The sequence below is a fragment of the Convolutriloba macropyga genome, chromosome 10 (assembly GCF_964194025.1).
Source record: "Convolutriloba macropyga chromosome 10, txConMacr16.3, whole genome shotgun sequence".
Taxonomy (NCBI): domain Eukaryota; kingdom Metazoa; phylum Xenacoelomorpha; order Acoela; family Convolutidae; genus Convolutriloba; species Convolutriloba macropyga.
The window spans coordinates 19,616,660-19,631,619 of NC_134477.1; the positions used below are offsets into that span (position 1 = coordinate 19,616,660).

Genomic DNA, 14,960 nt, shown 5'->3' on the forward strand with positions numbered 1-14,960 from the left:
AATATTTTGTTTTGCTAACCCTACAGCGTTCTAGAGTTCAAGATGAGCTCCAACTGTGTAAACCTGGACAATGCAAGGAAGTGGCACAGACAATTGGGTCATTTGAATTCAGCGGATTTTGTCACGAAAGCACCAGAGACATTGGGGGAATTCGATAATGTATTCAATTTGTGCGCATTGGCCAAGTCACAAAGACTCCAGTACCAGGAGTGGCAGAGACGCAGGCAGACAAGAAGCTGGATAGGGATTTCATAGACGTGATGAGACCTTTCAGAGTAGAGTCACGGTCAAGGTTTTTGTTCTGGGTTGTCTTTGCAGAACAGTACACTACGTTTGTGTTTGTGGGCTTGCTTGAGGGAAAAAACGAAGCACTGTCCAGCCCGAAAATCTCATTGTGGGACGCCAAAAAAAATGAGGCAAAAACATGGCGAAGGAGTTTCTCTTATAGAAAGGTACTTCTTAGATGCAGGCATTCAACAAGAGAAGACGATACTAGAGACGCAACAAAAGAATGGGTTAGCTGACAAGTGCAACAGGATACTGCTGGAGATGGCAAGATAATAGTTCATTGGCTCGGGTCTTCCCAATATGATGTGGGGAGCAACAATTTTTCACGCAATAATGATCAGAAACTTGGTTGTGAGATGAGGAGCAAAAAAATGCCCAGCAGAGTTGCTGCGAGGTGTAACCCCCAAGCTTTCAATTAGTAAACTGTCTATTTTTGGTTGCACAGTCTTAATGAAGAAGATAGACAAGATGTCAGCATACTTGAAACCAAAGCTCTGGAAGGGAAGTTTTTGGGTTCCACTGAAAGAGTCAATAGATACCTGGTGTACACACCCAACACACGCAAAAGTTTTGGCAGCTCATCAACGCGTCCGAATTCGGCTCAATCCCCGACAACACAGGGAAGCCCGACCTACTAGATGAGGAGTCAATGAAACTGGTGATCTGGCACCAAGAAGATGATAATCAAAACGATGGCACAGAGATCAATAGGGTACATCGGCTACAATAAAATAAGAGTGGCACGACCCAGAGAGCTTGAACACTCAAGAAACGATATTGAGACGAGATTCATAAGATGTCGAGGAAAGAGCACAAGATTAAGGAAAAACTGCAACAAGATGTAGGATCCACAGCTCAAAGACCCAGAATCACTGGATGACAGCAACCCAGAAGACTTCCTATGGTCAGAGACAATTGGCTTCACTGAACAGGCACTGGAGCAAACAGACAAGTCCAAACTCAGACGAATGGCACGAGCAAGGAATGCTCCAAAAAATTTTGGAGAAGTCAGGACCTATCTTTTTATGATTGAGGGTGACTATGAGGAACACAGAACAGTCTACGAAGCCAAACAAGATGACAATTGGGACCAGCCGCACCGCACAAGGAAGGATGAGGTCAAGGCATTGCAAGACAACGAGACTTGGAAACCAGTGTGACCACACACAGACAAGGACGTAATGCCGGGAAAATGGGTCTACAAAGTGATATGGGGACCCAGTGGTCAAATCGACAAATAGAAAGCACGTTATGTGGCGAAGGGTTTCAGACAAGTGGAACGAATCGAATACTTTGAAATTTTTGCGACTTAGACAGGGGGTCAGACCTTCGTCTTGGTCTGGATTGACGACATCATAGTAGCATCAAGAAGCATGACAACGATCTCCGATGTCAAGAAGGCACTCGAAGCATCATTCCACGTGAATGATAAAAGGCGAGTACACTGGTTTCTGGGTGTAAGATTCGTACGAGAGGAAGAAAAATTCAGTCGACCAAGAATGCTACATAGAGACAATGATTGAGTGGTTTTGAATGGATCAATTCAAACCGTCAAAGAATCCAGCTGAGTTGAATTTGAAGTTCAGACAGCATTGATCTTAAACAAAAAACTGAATGAAAAGATCTACAGAAGCTTTGTTGGATCACTTCTGTATACGGCCAAGCAGACGAGGCCAGACATCATGTTCACAGTTAACAGTCTGTTCAAAAACATGAATGCACTTTTTAACTAACGCTGGCTATGCGGAAAACAACTTGTGCGATATCTTCAAGAGTCAAAAGGTTTAAAACTTACTTACACAAAAGAGGCTAATAATGATTAAGTGGTGTAAAGAGATGCAGACTATTCTGGTGATGTCAACGACAGAAAATCAACGATGATCTAGTACTTCAAGCTCAACGGACGTGCCGCAGCACTCAAATGGGGTGTCAAGAAGCAGGTCACAGTTGCTCTGTCTTCGTCACAAGCAGAAAATCAGGGCATGGCAGCATCAGTTCAAAAAGCTTTGTACCTGATAAATTTTCTGGAGAATTTCGTCATCGGACAGAATTATCCAATAGCAATTAGAGAGGATAACCAGAGTTGTATCAAATTGTGCCAAAACCCAGCTATGCTCAACAGGAGCCACCAATTTGAGACAAAATTTCACTTCATTCGGGACAAGATGGAAGATGGAACTTTTTCAATTCAATACGTTGCCACTGACAAAATGGCAGCAGACATCTTCCCAAAATCCATAACCCAACATTTTCATGGAAGCTTTATTTTTAAACAAAACATCTTTGATGTTGACATTAACATATATCTTTTTATTGACTGATCATAACATTAGAGACTCACCTCCTGATAAGCGAGTTATTGACTTTTTGGGCCGGCCTATCTTGCAGTTTTGCAGAGCCGCAAGAAATCGCGGGACATATCTTTTGAACCCTACTCTAATAGGGGTTGAAACTTATATGAGTTTTTCTAACTGTTTCGCAACGAATCGCTCAAGATCAATAGAATCGCCATTTATTACTACTTCCGTGATTTTTTTCTAGAAGATTTCTCATTATGTTCAAGTAATTAGATTTTTCCACAGATAATGAGCCAGAAATTTCACATTTCTCTTAATCCGAGCAAATAGCAAAGATTACTAAAAATATTGTTATTTCCTGTACTGACCTGTTCTTAAGAAGTTGTCAAAGATAGGCTATTTTTTTTACCTTTAGGAAGATTCCGACTGCCTTTTGCCCCGAGCTTTTTTACAATAGAATATTAGTAGATCTGTTTACTTGCTCAAAAGTTATATATTTAATACCATTGAGTTGCATAATATTGCATAAAGTGTGGAATTAATGTGCAATAATTATCCGCACAAATTTTTAAATCCAACCAAACAATACCAAAAAAAAACAAAAAATGCCCCAGAGCTGTGACCTTGAATAAGTAATATCTGTTACTTTTAGAAATAGCCTAAAGCCGAGATTTAAAATGAGAGCAAGCGATATTAAAGATTAATTGCAACATATCAGATAACGATAATCAAAATGATCTCTTCACTAATAAAAGTTATAAGAAAATTATTTAAGTTATTCCGGTCGTTTCCAAAACAGTGCACTTGTAATTGTCGAAACGACTTGTACTTAAAATCAGTTTTAGTTGTTTCATAGGAGAGACTGGATGAAAGAAAAAGCTACGAATGGCAGAAATGAATGAGCTTGATGAGTTCAAAAAAAACAGATTAAAAATTTTAATTGTAAATACATTGTCGGTAAAGTAGTTCTAAATATTCAAATAGCTCTGCTGTTATCCGCAGAAACTTAATAAAGGATGTGAAAAATCAACCTGTCTGAAAGATATGTCGACTCTGAAGTGCATGTTGACCTCATCAATGGGTCCAAGGGAGTCCAAGTTCATGGTAATGCCCACTTTGATTGCCTCGCCTCCGAACAGAGGACGAAGGGTCTTGTCATACCTAAAAAAGAAAAATAACATTTTACATGTTGGTGGAAAATATACTATCTGCAGAAAAATGACCACCAGACTTTCAAAAATGTCCACCATGACAAATGACTTTCAAAAGACTTTGAAAGTCTTTGACAAAAGACTTTCAAAAATGTCCACCATTGACAAAATCACCAAGAAATTTCAGCAAAAAACAAAAACCTAAAATTGACAAATTCATCATTTTTTGACCAATTTCAGAAATGATTCAAAATTGACCTAAAGGAATCAAATTTGAAAAATGGTCCAAACTACGTGACCCAAAACGACTCGAATGTGATCAAAATTGTCCGAAGTTAATCCAAAATGACAAAAAAATGTCCAGAGTTAACCAAAATTGACTATATTAATTACAATATAATTTAGACAAACCCATTTAACTAAAACAAGGATGCTCGCTAATGTGCGTTTGCACATGATGTTCCGACCCGAACTCATCTACACTTTTGACTTCATTGTCAACCAAATGAAGAGATAATTAAAATACATGTTTGAGTTTTAAAAAAAACGTCTAAAAACCTAACTACTTATTGAATAACATAATGCCATGCCCCATTACAGCGCTGACGAGATCTTTCATTGAAAAAACTAAGAGAAAAAAAAACAAACAACAAAAGAAGCAAAAACAAAAATTTGAACGCCAAACTGCAATCGTACAAAACCTTAACTGCACAAATTTTTTTAGTTCATACTATACAGCAGATGGCAATTTTTTTAAATGAGGCTAGGTAACAAAGTCGACAAATGGAAATAATAAGGCGAAATTGAAAAAACAATCAACATTTTTTGAACCAAATAATTTCTAAAGTCCTAAAAATCATAAGCTTTTAACGAAATAATACTTGGTAAATTTACTAAACATTCATTAGAAAACAAATAGGACCTGTCGTTGGTTAGATTAAGCCATAGGAACGAACTACAGAAGAAGAAAAAATTAAACAGTTTACGAAAACACAAATTATTGAAGCCAATAATTAAAATCATTAGCTATTTTCTGAATACTATGTTTTCATTCCTTTCATATTCATTCAAACTAATGCAACTAAAATTAAACTGAAAGGGAAAATACGTGCATTTGGGCCACATTTGAAAATCATCGGGACCTCTTATTACGCGAATGCGCTAGAAGAAGAGAAAAAGAAACACAAGTACACCACTAAAACTTTTATTCAAACGCATATGGTTCACAAACAAAACATCAGTTACGACAAGACATTTAAATTTTTCGAATACAAGAAATTGAATGAGACCTCTCAATGATGAGAATAAGCTACAAGTTGACGAAAAAAACAATAAAAACTGAAAAATTTAAAAAATCCTTGAAAAAGTATAATATCATAAACTTTGAGACTATTTGCTATAAAATGACTGCTTTGGGTAACATCAATACTTGAATACTCAATTAGAAGCTTTTGAGAACGGTCAGCATTTTACGCCTATCTAAAGATTAAAAAATGGGCAAAAACCGCTATTTAAAAAAAATGAGCGAGAAAAGTGTCGAAGCCATCAAAAAACAACTCTTCGATAATGACTTTTCCATCATCCATTAATTTTTTAACAGCATAAGATTTTTTTCAGTATGACTTCCAAATATCAATAAATATGAACAAATACATTTAAACCACGAAATTTCTGAGAAAACCAGTAGTATCAACGCCATTAAACTCAATTGCTTTCAACGAAAGGCAATAAAAGCGCTCGATGGGAGCATAGTAGTTATGTTTTGGTGGAACGACAAGAATTTTTTTTGTCATTGAGCAATCATCGATGCGATAAGACATTACAATCAGTCATTGAGTAAGGAAACAACAACAAATACAGGCAAAAACCAAAATTTCAGAAAAAGAAAGTGTCAAAGCCGTTTAAACAACAAATTTTGATTAAAAACTTTATCTATGATTAATTGAACCTCTTTTCTAAGCCGATTGGAACTAACACTAATAGGATAATGTGATGAGATTTCAGAAGAACCAAAAACAAATCCAAAAACTTTCCAAATGTCCAAAAAATTTAAGAAAACTCGTACATCGAACTTATCAAACCAGTAGTTAGAAGATAAAGCCGTAAATTAGACTATTTTTGTTGAAGTAGGAAAGAAGAAGTTCCGTTGTTTACTGAGACATTCGTACAGTTCACAAAGATAAGTTTACGATTGGTTAATGTTCAATAAATTTTTTCTCAAAATTATTATTGAAGTCTTCAGCCGTTAAACACAATAGCTTTCAACAGAAGTCAAAAAATACGCTCAGTCAAGATTCTATAGAAGGAAAAAGATGTTTGTCATGCATGGGTAATCAGTAAGATATCACAAAAGGTCTTATGACAATGAGATTGAAAACAAAAACAGAAACCAACAATTCATTAGAAAAATGCGAGAAGAAAGTGTGGCATCCATTTAAACCATATCTTTTTATCTGAAAATTTTCTCTATACTCCGTTTAAAGTCTTGTCAATACCAGTGGGAGCAATCAGTATTATTTTTGAAGTGTTAACAGCCATTAATTCAATAGCTTTCAACAAACGTCAACAAATTTGCTCAGGCATGACTCGATAGAAAAACAATAAAGTTTGGGTAATCAACAAGATATCACTATAGGTTTTATGACTATAAAAACAATAACAAATACAGGCAAAAACCAAAAAATCAGTAGAAAAGTGCGAGAAGAAAGTGCCGAAGCCATTTAAACCATCAGCTGTTCTCTGAAAATTTTATCTATGATCCAATGAAAGTCTTCACAAAACCAACTGGAGCTATCCAAATTAGGATAATGTGATTAGGAAGATTTCAACAGGATCCAAAAATACAAAAATATCCGAAAATTTAAAAAATTTTTGTTTGAAATCTTGTGGCATCGAAGCCATAAAACCAGGAGTTAGAAAAAAAAACGGAAACCAAAATAAATTAGATTGTTGTAGAAAAACTAGAAGAGGTCCTGGTCATTTTTGAAGATTTCATACAAATCATGAAAAATAGATTTCAAATTGGTTAAACTTCAACAAAATTTTTTTGAAAATTTTTATTTAAAGTCGTAACAGACAATAAGTTCAATAGCGTTCAACAGAAGTCAAAAAATACGCTCAGTCATGAGTTAATAGAAAGACGAAGATGTTTGTCATGCATGGGTAATCAAAAACATATCACAAGAAGTCTTATGACTATGAAAAAAACAACAAACACAGGCAAAAATTAAAAAAATCAGTAGAAAAGTGCGAGAAGGAAGTGTCGAAGCCATTTAAACCATGAGCTTTTCTCTGATAATTTTATATATGATCCGTTCAACGCATTCCCAGAACCAACGGGAGCTATCCAAATTAGGATAATGTGATAAATTTTTAAAAGGATTCAAAAATACGAAAATATCCAAAAATTATAATATTCTTTTTGAAATCTTGTGGCATCGAAGCCATAAAACCTATAATAGAAAATAAAGCAATAAACAGATTAGTTTAAGTTGGCGCAGGAAAGAAGGGGGTCCTGTCAGTACTGAGGTTAGCTTAGTTTTTACAAAAAATATTTATGATCGGTTATTTTTCAAAAAAAATTTCGAAGAATTATTTTTGAAGTCTTCAGCCATTAAATTCAGTAGCTTTCAACAAAAGACAACAAATACGCTCAGTATTGACTCGATAGAAAAACAAAGATTTTTGTCATGAATGGGTAATCAATAAGGTATCACAATAGGTCCTATGACTATGAGAACAAAAACAAATACAGAAACCAATAATTCAATAGAAAAGTGCGAGAAGAAAGTGTGGCAGCCATTTAAGCCATATCCTTCTATCTGATTTTTTTAATCTATGCTCCATTTAAAATTTGCTCAAAACCAATGTGAGCTATCAATATTAGCATAATGTGATAAGTTTTCAACAGGATCCAAAAATACAAAAATATCCAAAAATTTAAAATTTTTTTGAAATCTCTGTGGCGTCGAAGCCATAAAACCAGTTTAAAAAAACGGTAACCAAAATAATTTAGATTGTTGTAGAAAGAGAGGAGGGGGTTCTCAACTACTGATAAATTCTTACAAATCATGAAAATAGGTTTAAAATTGGTTAATGTTCAAAAAAATTTTTTGAAAAATTGTTTTTAAAGTCTTAACAGACAATAAGTTCAATAGCTTTCAACAGAAGTCAACAAAATTATTCAGTCATGAATCCATGAATCGATAGAAAGAAAAAGATGTTTGTCATGCATGGATAATCAATAAGATATCACAATAGGTCTTGCGACTATAAAAACAATTACAAAAACAGGCAAAAACAAAAACAAAATCAATAGAAAAGTGCAAGAAGAAAGTGTCGAAGCCATTCAAACCATAAGCTTTTCTCTGAAACTCTTTATCTGGGATCCATTAAACGTCTTCCCAAAACCAACGGGAGCTATCCAAATTAGGATAATGTGATAAATTTTTAAAAGGGTTCTAAAATTAGAAAAAATCCAAAAATTTTAAAATTGTTTTTGAAATCTTGTGGCATCGAAGTCATAAAACCAATAGTTAGAAGATAAAACGGCTAAACAGTCTTGGTTGCGGTAGAATTGAGGGGGATCCTGTCAGTGCTGAGGCTGACATACAGTTAACAAAAAAAGGTTTATGTCCAGTAATGTTTGAAAAAAAATTTTCGAAATATTATATATAAAGACTTATCAGCCTTTAGCTGTCCAATCAAAGCACTGAATAGCTTCACTAATGCTCATTACGAAACCCATTGCATTTTTAGTCATTGATTTTATGCCAAAGGACTCCAAAAATCAGCAAAACCTCAAAAAGAAAATCAAAAGTTCTTTAAAATTACAAAAGCTCATAGTCGAAGCCATAAAAGAATGTGCCATTCCTTGAAAACGTGTTGTTGTTCATTAGGCGTCATTTTACAGTAACTCAGGTTTATCAATAACCAATCATCGAAAAGAAAAGTGACCAGTCTCTAGGTGACCTAAAAAATATGAAGTTTTCTGAAAAAAAAAGAGCTCTCGAATAGAATTCGAATTTTTTTTATAGTAAACTTCCTTATGGGACCAGAACCAGTCTTTTTTACCACCTTTCGTGTATTAGGAATACCAAAATTGATTCTTTTTGTGGCGTGAAATGTAATTTTGATCGAAAAATTTGTATAGAAAAGATCATAATTTGAAGAAAAATTACATTAAAAATGAAGGAAATCATACCAAATATCACGTGTTCACACAAAACGTCATCCTCGATAATTCCTCGAAAATCCTCGATAACTCCTCGAAAAGTACTAAATTCAAAAAAATCTTTTTAATTTCCAATTTTAGGCTGGACGAGCTTTATAATGATACCACTCACATTTCTCTACGATGAATATATCGATCGGCCAAAACTGACTGAACAAAAAAAGCCCCATTTGAGTATATAGTTCCTTCCCCCACAAGTGGGGTCGAAACAATAAATATATCTTAATAGTTTTCTTGATTGATATTATAAATGTTATCAGATTTATTTAAACACATTTATACCGAGATGTTTGCGCATCTGGATAGAAAACACAAAATTATAGGAATTGTATTTAGATATTTTTAGCTAAGTCAGGATTGATTTGTCTATTGTCTAGACCATGGTGCTTTTTTGTAATTAGCAATCAATTGTTGTCAGGTTTTGGTAATTTTGAACATTTGCAAACATTTTGAATCATTTCTGGTCAATTTTGGTCAAATTATTTTGAATCATTTTGAAGTATTTTGTTTGACATTATTTGTTGCCAATTTTCGACATTTTGGGTCAACTTTGAACCATTTTTAGTCAATTTCCTTCCTATGGTGGGGTGGGGGGCGAAGCCGTAGAGCCCAGAGATCTTGAAAAATGGTCAAAAATTGTGTGAACTGGTCTGAAAGTCAAAAAACACAATTAACTCAGTTCTTAGGAACTTTTCAAGTCACTAAAAAAATTAAAATTCAAGGTCTTTTAGCATCCATATCCAATGCCATTGATATTATTGATGCCATGTAGAGCCAAAAAAAATTATGTACATCCAAGATTCTTGGAGAACATGTAAGAATCATGTCTGAAATTCTGGAAAACCATAGCAAGATCATATAACAAACAAGGCGGCTCGGTAATGTGCGATGGCACATAAAGTTCCGACCCCGCCCATCCACAATTTTGGCATAATTGTCTAGCAAATGAGGAACAGATAGAAAAACCCAAAAATTATTTTTTGCGAAAAGTCTTTTTCAAAAAATTCTGTATGAACGATAAGATAGCCTCCAAAGCAAATAACTCAGTGGAGTTAAAAATTGATGCATTAGCTTGATGTAATATGTCAATATTAAGAAAGCGAGTCAAGATGAACGTCAAAAACAAACAACAACAACAGCAACAAACATTATTTACATCAAAAAATTTTTTTCCCTCTTAAAAACTAAATTTAATAACAAAGTCAACATACCGTCAGATAAACCTAAAACTAAACAAAAATAACTAATAAATCACCAGAAACCATATGCGACCAGTCCATAAAAAGGTTTGGTAACAATTATACAAAAAAGAACAAAAACATTAAAGTGAAAAATATAACTTATTTTTTTGAAACAGTTAACTTCAAAGTAATAAATACCATTAGGAATCAATTAACATTACCACAAAATTACAATTACCACTGTTTCTAGAGAAGGGCATTAGGACCTGTCCTTCTTCATTTTTTAAAGCGGCTAAAATGAACAACAAAAAAAAACAAACAAAATTTCAATTGAAACTTGCCAGAAAACGCTGCCAAAACCCTCGAGCCATATTTTGTCCCTCAAAATATATTCGATTGCGCCTTCATCAAACAGCTATAAAGTAGTACGTGTCCATTCATTAGTAAGACTAGGTAACAAGTAGACAAAAAAGCGAAGTGCTAAAGTATGAAATAATTTCAATTTTTTTTTCGAAGAAAAATTACATTCAATGTCATAAAAGGCATTAATTACAAACAGAACTATTTGAATAGGGTCGTTTATTCAAAAAAAGGAAGCCCTCGAGACCTGCAGTTACCCAGAATATTTCTCGCATCTACAAAAAGAACGTCAAATAAGACAAAAAATCAAACTAATTTACATTTTTGTGAAAAACCGGTGTCGAAGCCACTGAGGTCATAACAAATTCATTAAAAAAAAAGATTTTGGGACACCAATCCCTTTTATTCCCTTGACACCCATAATGTCATATTTGACCTGTAATGAAATAACGAGATTAGCTAACAAAAAGAAACATAAAAAGAACAAAATTGCGAAGTTAAAAAGTTTTTTTTTTTTAATTTTGGAAAACGATTGTTTTCAAAGTCATGAAAGCCATCAGCTATTTACTAATATCAGAATATCGGTTCTTCTATTCTTCCACGAAAAGCCAATGAAAGTTATCACTATGCAGGAAATTTCATACGACCGAAACGACAAAGTATAAATGACAGTTGAAAACAAAATTAAAAAATTCAATTGATTTCTTCAAGAAAGAGGCGTCGAGGCCGTTAAAACGATTATGTATATCATTCAGGATTTCAATATGTTCAATTGTGCTTTATTTTTAACGCTAATAATGTGACAAGAGAACTGTCAATAATGTGATAATGTGACAAAATTCGGAAACGTGAAAAACTGGCAAATATCGAAACAAACAAAAATCTGAAATCTTGTAGTATCAAAGCCAGAAAACAATAACTTCAGGCTTAAAACTGCAACCGAGAAGAAATGTTAAATCAGTAGAAAGAAGAAGCATTCTTTTTTTGCAGACACTAAGCTGGAAGTTGAACAAATTAAGAAAAAAAAAAAGGAAAACTTAATTAAGCCATTATTTATTGAAAAGTCAATTATTTTTAAAAGAAACGACCATAAACTTTCAAGTTAAAATTTAAATGGATTAGCTTGGAGCTTTTTAGTAAGCAAACTGGTTGGACCTATCACTCCTGAGCATTGATTCGATATGTTCTGTTTTTTATTTTTAAAGAAAGGGTCCTTTTTTTTAAAAAAAAAAGACCGACTGATTACAACCCGATTTCTTTGGGTGGTAGCAGTCCAAGAATGGCCCAAAACAAGCCCTGCTATTGCTTATTGTCCGTTAGGAACATTTGATTTTCGAATGTTGCAGATATAGATAATTTGTTAGTTGAAAACTCAAAATAAGTTCTGCATTTTTGATAATCAACGAGTAAAGTTAGCAAAAAAAGGCAAAGTTTTAACTACAGAGCACTCTCAGCGTACTCTGAAGTAGAAATAGCCCCCCTCTGAGTCTACAAAGATTGTATGAGTGTTGTTTGGAGGTGTACTGTCGGCAAACTTAATCAAAACGGACTAAAGTAGCTTATTTCGTGCTGTTTTTGTTGAAAAAGGCTAAATTTTGAAATATTTATCCACATTTTTTGACCAAAAAAATTAAATCAAAACAATGAACAATGCTTGTTCGTCTTCAAAAATAAAATCAACGACACTATTCTTAAAAATTATAACAAATTTTAGCAAAATTGACGAAAATTTAGGCAAAAATTCCGGAAAATGTGAATAAAAACAACGGGAATTTACTCTACTTCTCTGAAGTTCTCAGAAGAAATTCAAAATAAGAAAAGCCGAGAAGATTTTTTATATTTAAAAATAAAATCAACAACAAGTTTTTAAAAAATGTTGACAAGTTTTAGCAAAATTGGCGAAATTTTGGTCAAAAATTAGCGAAAATTCCGTAAAATGTGAATAAAAATCAACGGAATTCACACTATTTTCACAAAACTTTAAACCTCGATAACTCCCTGTAGAAAACGAAAATTAAAAAAATCTTTTTAATTCCATATTCTACGCTGGACGAGCTTTCTAATGATACCACTCTCAACTCTCTACGATGAATGTATCGATCGGCGAAAATTCACTGAACAAAAAAAAAAACCCATTTGAGTATATAGTTCCTCCCCCCTCAAGAGGGTCGGAACAATTATATGGCCTGTATGGAAAAATATATGGTTCTTGGATATGGTCAAGAAGGGCCAACCCGAGCTGTCTGTAAGTTCACTTGAGTTCTCGCAAGACTTGCATCGTTTAAGTTCACGTTGGACAATAAAATTGAATTGTTAGCTTCAGCTTGTTTTGTGATAAAAAATAAAAAGAACCTTTTCATAGCTCATCAAAGCTCGTTGCAAATTGGATAAATTGTTTTGAGATCTTTGATGAAGAAATTTCCTCCTACTGAGATCCATATATTTTTCTCACTAAAATGCGAACAATAACAAATTAACTACAATGTAAACCAAATAGAAAAAAAAATCGTCTCGAATGCATATTTATACCATGGATTATTGAAAAGACGCAGTACAAAATTTAAGTTTTCCCCAAAAATTTAAACTGAAGTTTCTATAACGATAATTGTGATGGCTAAGTTTTTAATTTTTCTGTGTGCTAATTGCGCAAAATTCAAGTTCAACTTGTGAAATTCGCACAATTTTTGATAAAGCAATTCAAAGCGACAAACAACTTCAATTTATTCAGATCAACAGCTCCAAAGCGTGCATGAACTCATTAAAAATGGCTTTTGTTCTGAAAAGTGATTAGAAACCTCTGAACTACCCTTCAAAAAGTATCAAGTCCTCGTAGACCAGAAAAATTTACATGCGCTTTGATGCTTCTCTTCATTTTGTGCCAGAAATATTTAAAAAAAACTTTCGCATCATATAAAATATAGAAAGTTAAAGGCATATATAAACTGATATCAAAAATTATAACTATTTTTCGTTATTAAAAATAAATATAATGATAACTTTAATGATATTAACCAAACTTGGTTTCACGTTGCTTGGTAAGTCTTTTAAAGGAAAAGAGACAAATTTCCAGTTAGAATCAAATGTAGACGAACCAAAATGTACAATTTATCAATGAAGATCAATGCACGTTTACTTGGTTCCTCGCCTTATAAACCGCGCCAACTATTCATGCAACGACGTCTATTCTTTCTGAGAGGTTTAATTCACAGTTTAATTGACCATATCTAAAAAAATGGCCAATATCAATGGGTGTTAATTTGGCCAGACGTTAAAATTTAGACGAAAATACAAACAGAGTAAGCGTAAGCTAAATTTTGGTCAAATTTATTTGAAGCGTTTAGGAAAATTGTCCCCGCTTAAAAGTAAAACTACCTCAACTTTTCTTTGTCTGTATTTACGGTTGACTTGTGATCTACAGGTGCAATATAATGAAAAATACTCTTATTATTGATTTGCAAGCTGTCGCTGGAAAAGACATCTGCAAAAATAAAACTAGCTTGCGTTAAAAGTTGAATCGTCTCGGACGCGTTTAGCTACTTTTTCAAGTTTTTTCGATTGCTTTCTAAACCGTTGTGACATTTTAAACACCAGCAATTATCGTTTGCTCAATAATTTTAATAAAAAGCAAAACGATTGCGTATTTGCAGAATCTGTTTTCCACAATGTTAGTTCCAACAAAAAAATAAACAAAAAGTTCAATATCGCACAAACGACTGGTTGAAAAATACGTTCTCAGAATTTATTTAACACTTTTTGTTTTAACACTTAATGGAAATAAAAATGGAAACTAAAACTTTCTCAGAATTTATTTAACACTTTCACAGCTAGAAGTATTTGTCCCTGCTAAATCTGATAACGACAACTCAATTAAATTTGAAAGTATAATCACTTAAAAGGAAAAGATTGCAATTTTTAAACACCAAAAATTTGCTGTTTATTGCTGTTATAAATTTCTAAAATGTGCATTAGATCAAACGAACGAGCTCAAAGATTTGGTTTGTTTTTCCACGTTGGTGTATTTTTGCTTAAAAACAGCATAACGAAAGATTTAAGCAGTTTACTTTTAGTAACTAGTTATTCCCTGTGTAAGTAAAATCAATAATTTGAAAAAAAACTATTTTGTGTTCACAGTTGAGCATTATTTTTTGACACCTTTTTCTCTAGTTGCCCCCAATATTGTCAGACGTTGCAAACAAACATTTTCTGGTTAAACAACCAGTTGCTAGTTCTAGTTGAACTACTGTATTTTTTTTCTGCACATTGAAAAATCTTTTGTGTGCAAAATCCACAAATCAAAGTAAATCAAGGCGCTGTCTTTTGCTTAATATTAGATCACACAGCTTGGTGATTTTAAATTCCGTAAGAGGTCAGGTTTGTTTGATAGTTTTTTACGTTGAAGTGTCAACGGTTCGAGCTTTAATGAGATTTTCTTTTTTGAGCTTTTTTAATC

At 33.4% G+C, this 14,960-nt stretch overlaps 2 protein-coding genes across 9 annotated transcripts in view; one reads left to right on the top strand and one right to left on the bottom strand.

Annotated features, from left to right (window-relative positions):
* Positions 1–14,960, top strand: part of LOC142347951 (von Willebrand factor A domain-containing protein 3A-like) — a 708,547-nt gene that overhangs the window by 262,602 nt on the left and 430,985 nt on the right. The window lies entirely within an intron of this gene.
* LOC142348807 (gamma-aminobutyric acid receptor subunit pi-like) overlaps positions 1–14,960 on the bottom strand; it is a 74,674-nt gene that overhangs the window by 44,958 nt on the left and 14,756 nt on the right. For all 8 annotated transcript variants that reach the window (XM_075400325.1, XM_075400324.1, XM_075400323.1 and 5 more), the window contains one exon: positions 3,617–3,746. In XM_075400325.1, coding sequence (XP_075256440.1) covers positions 3,617–3,746 — 130 coding nt within the window. The remainder of the gene's footprint in view (positions 1–3,616; positions 3,747–14,960) is intronic.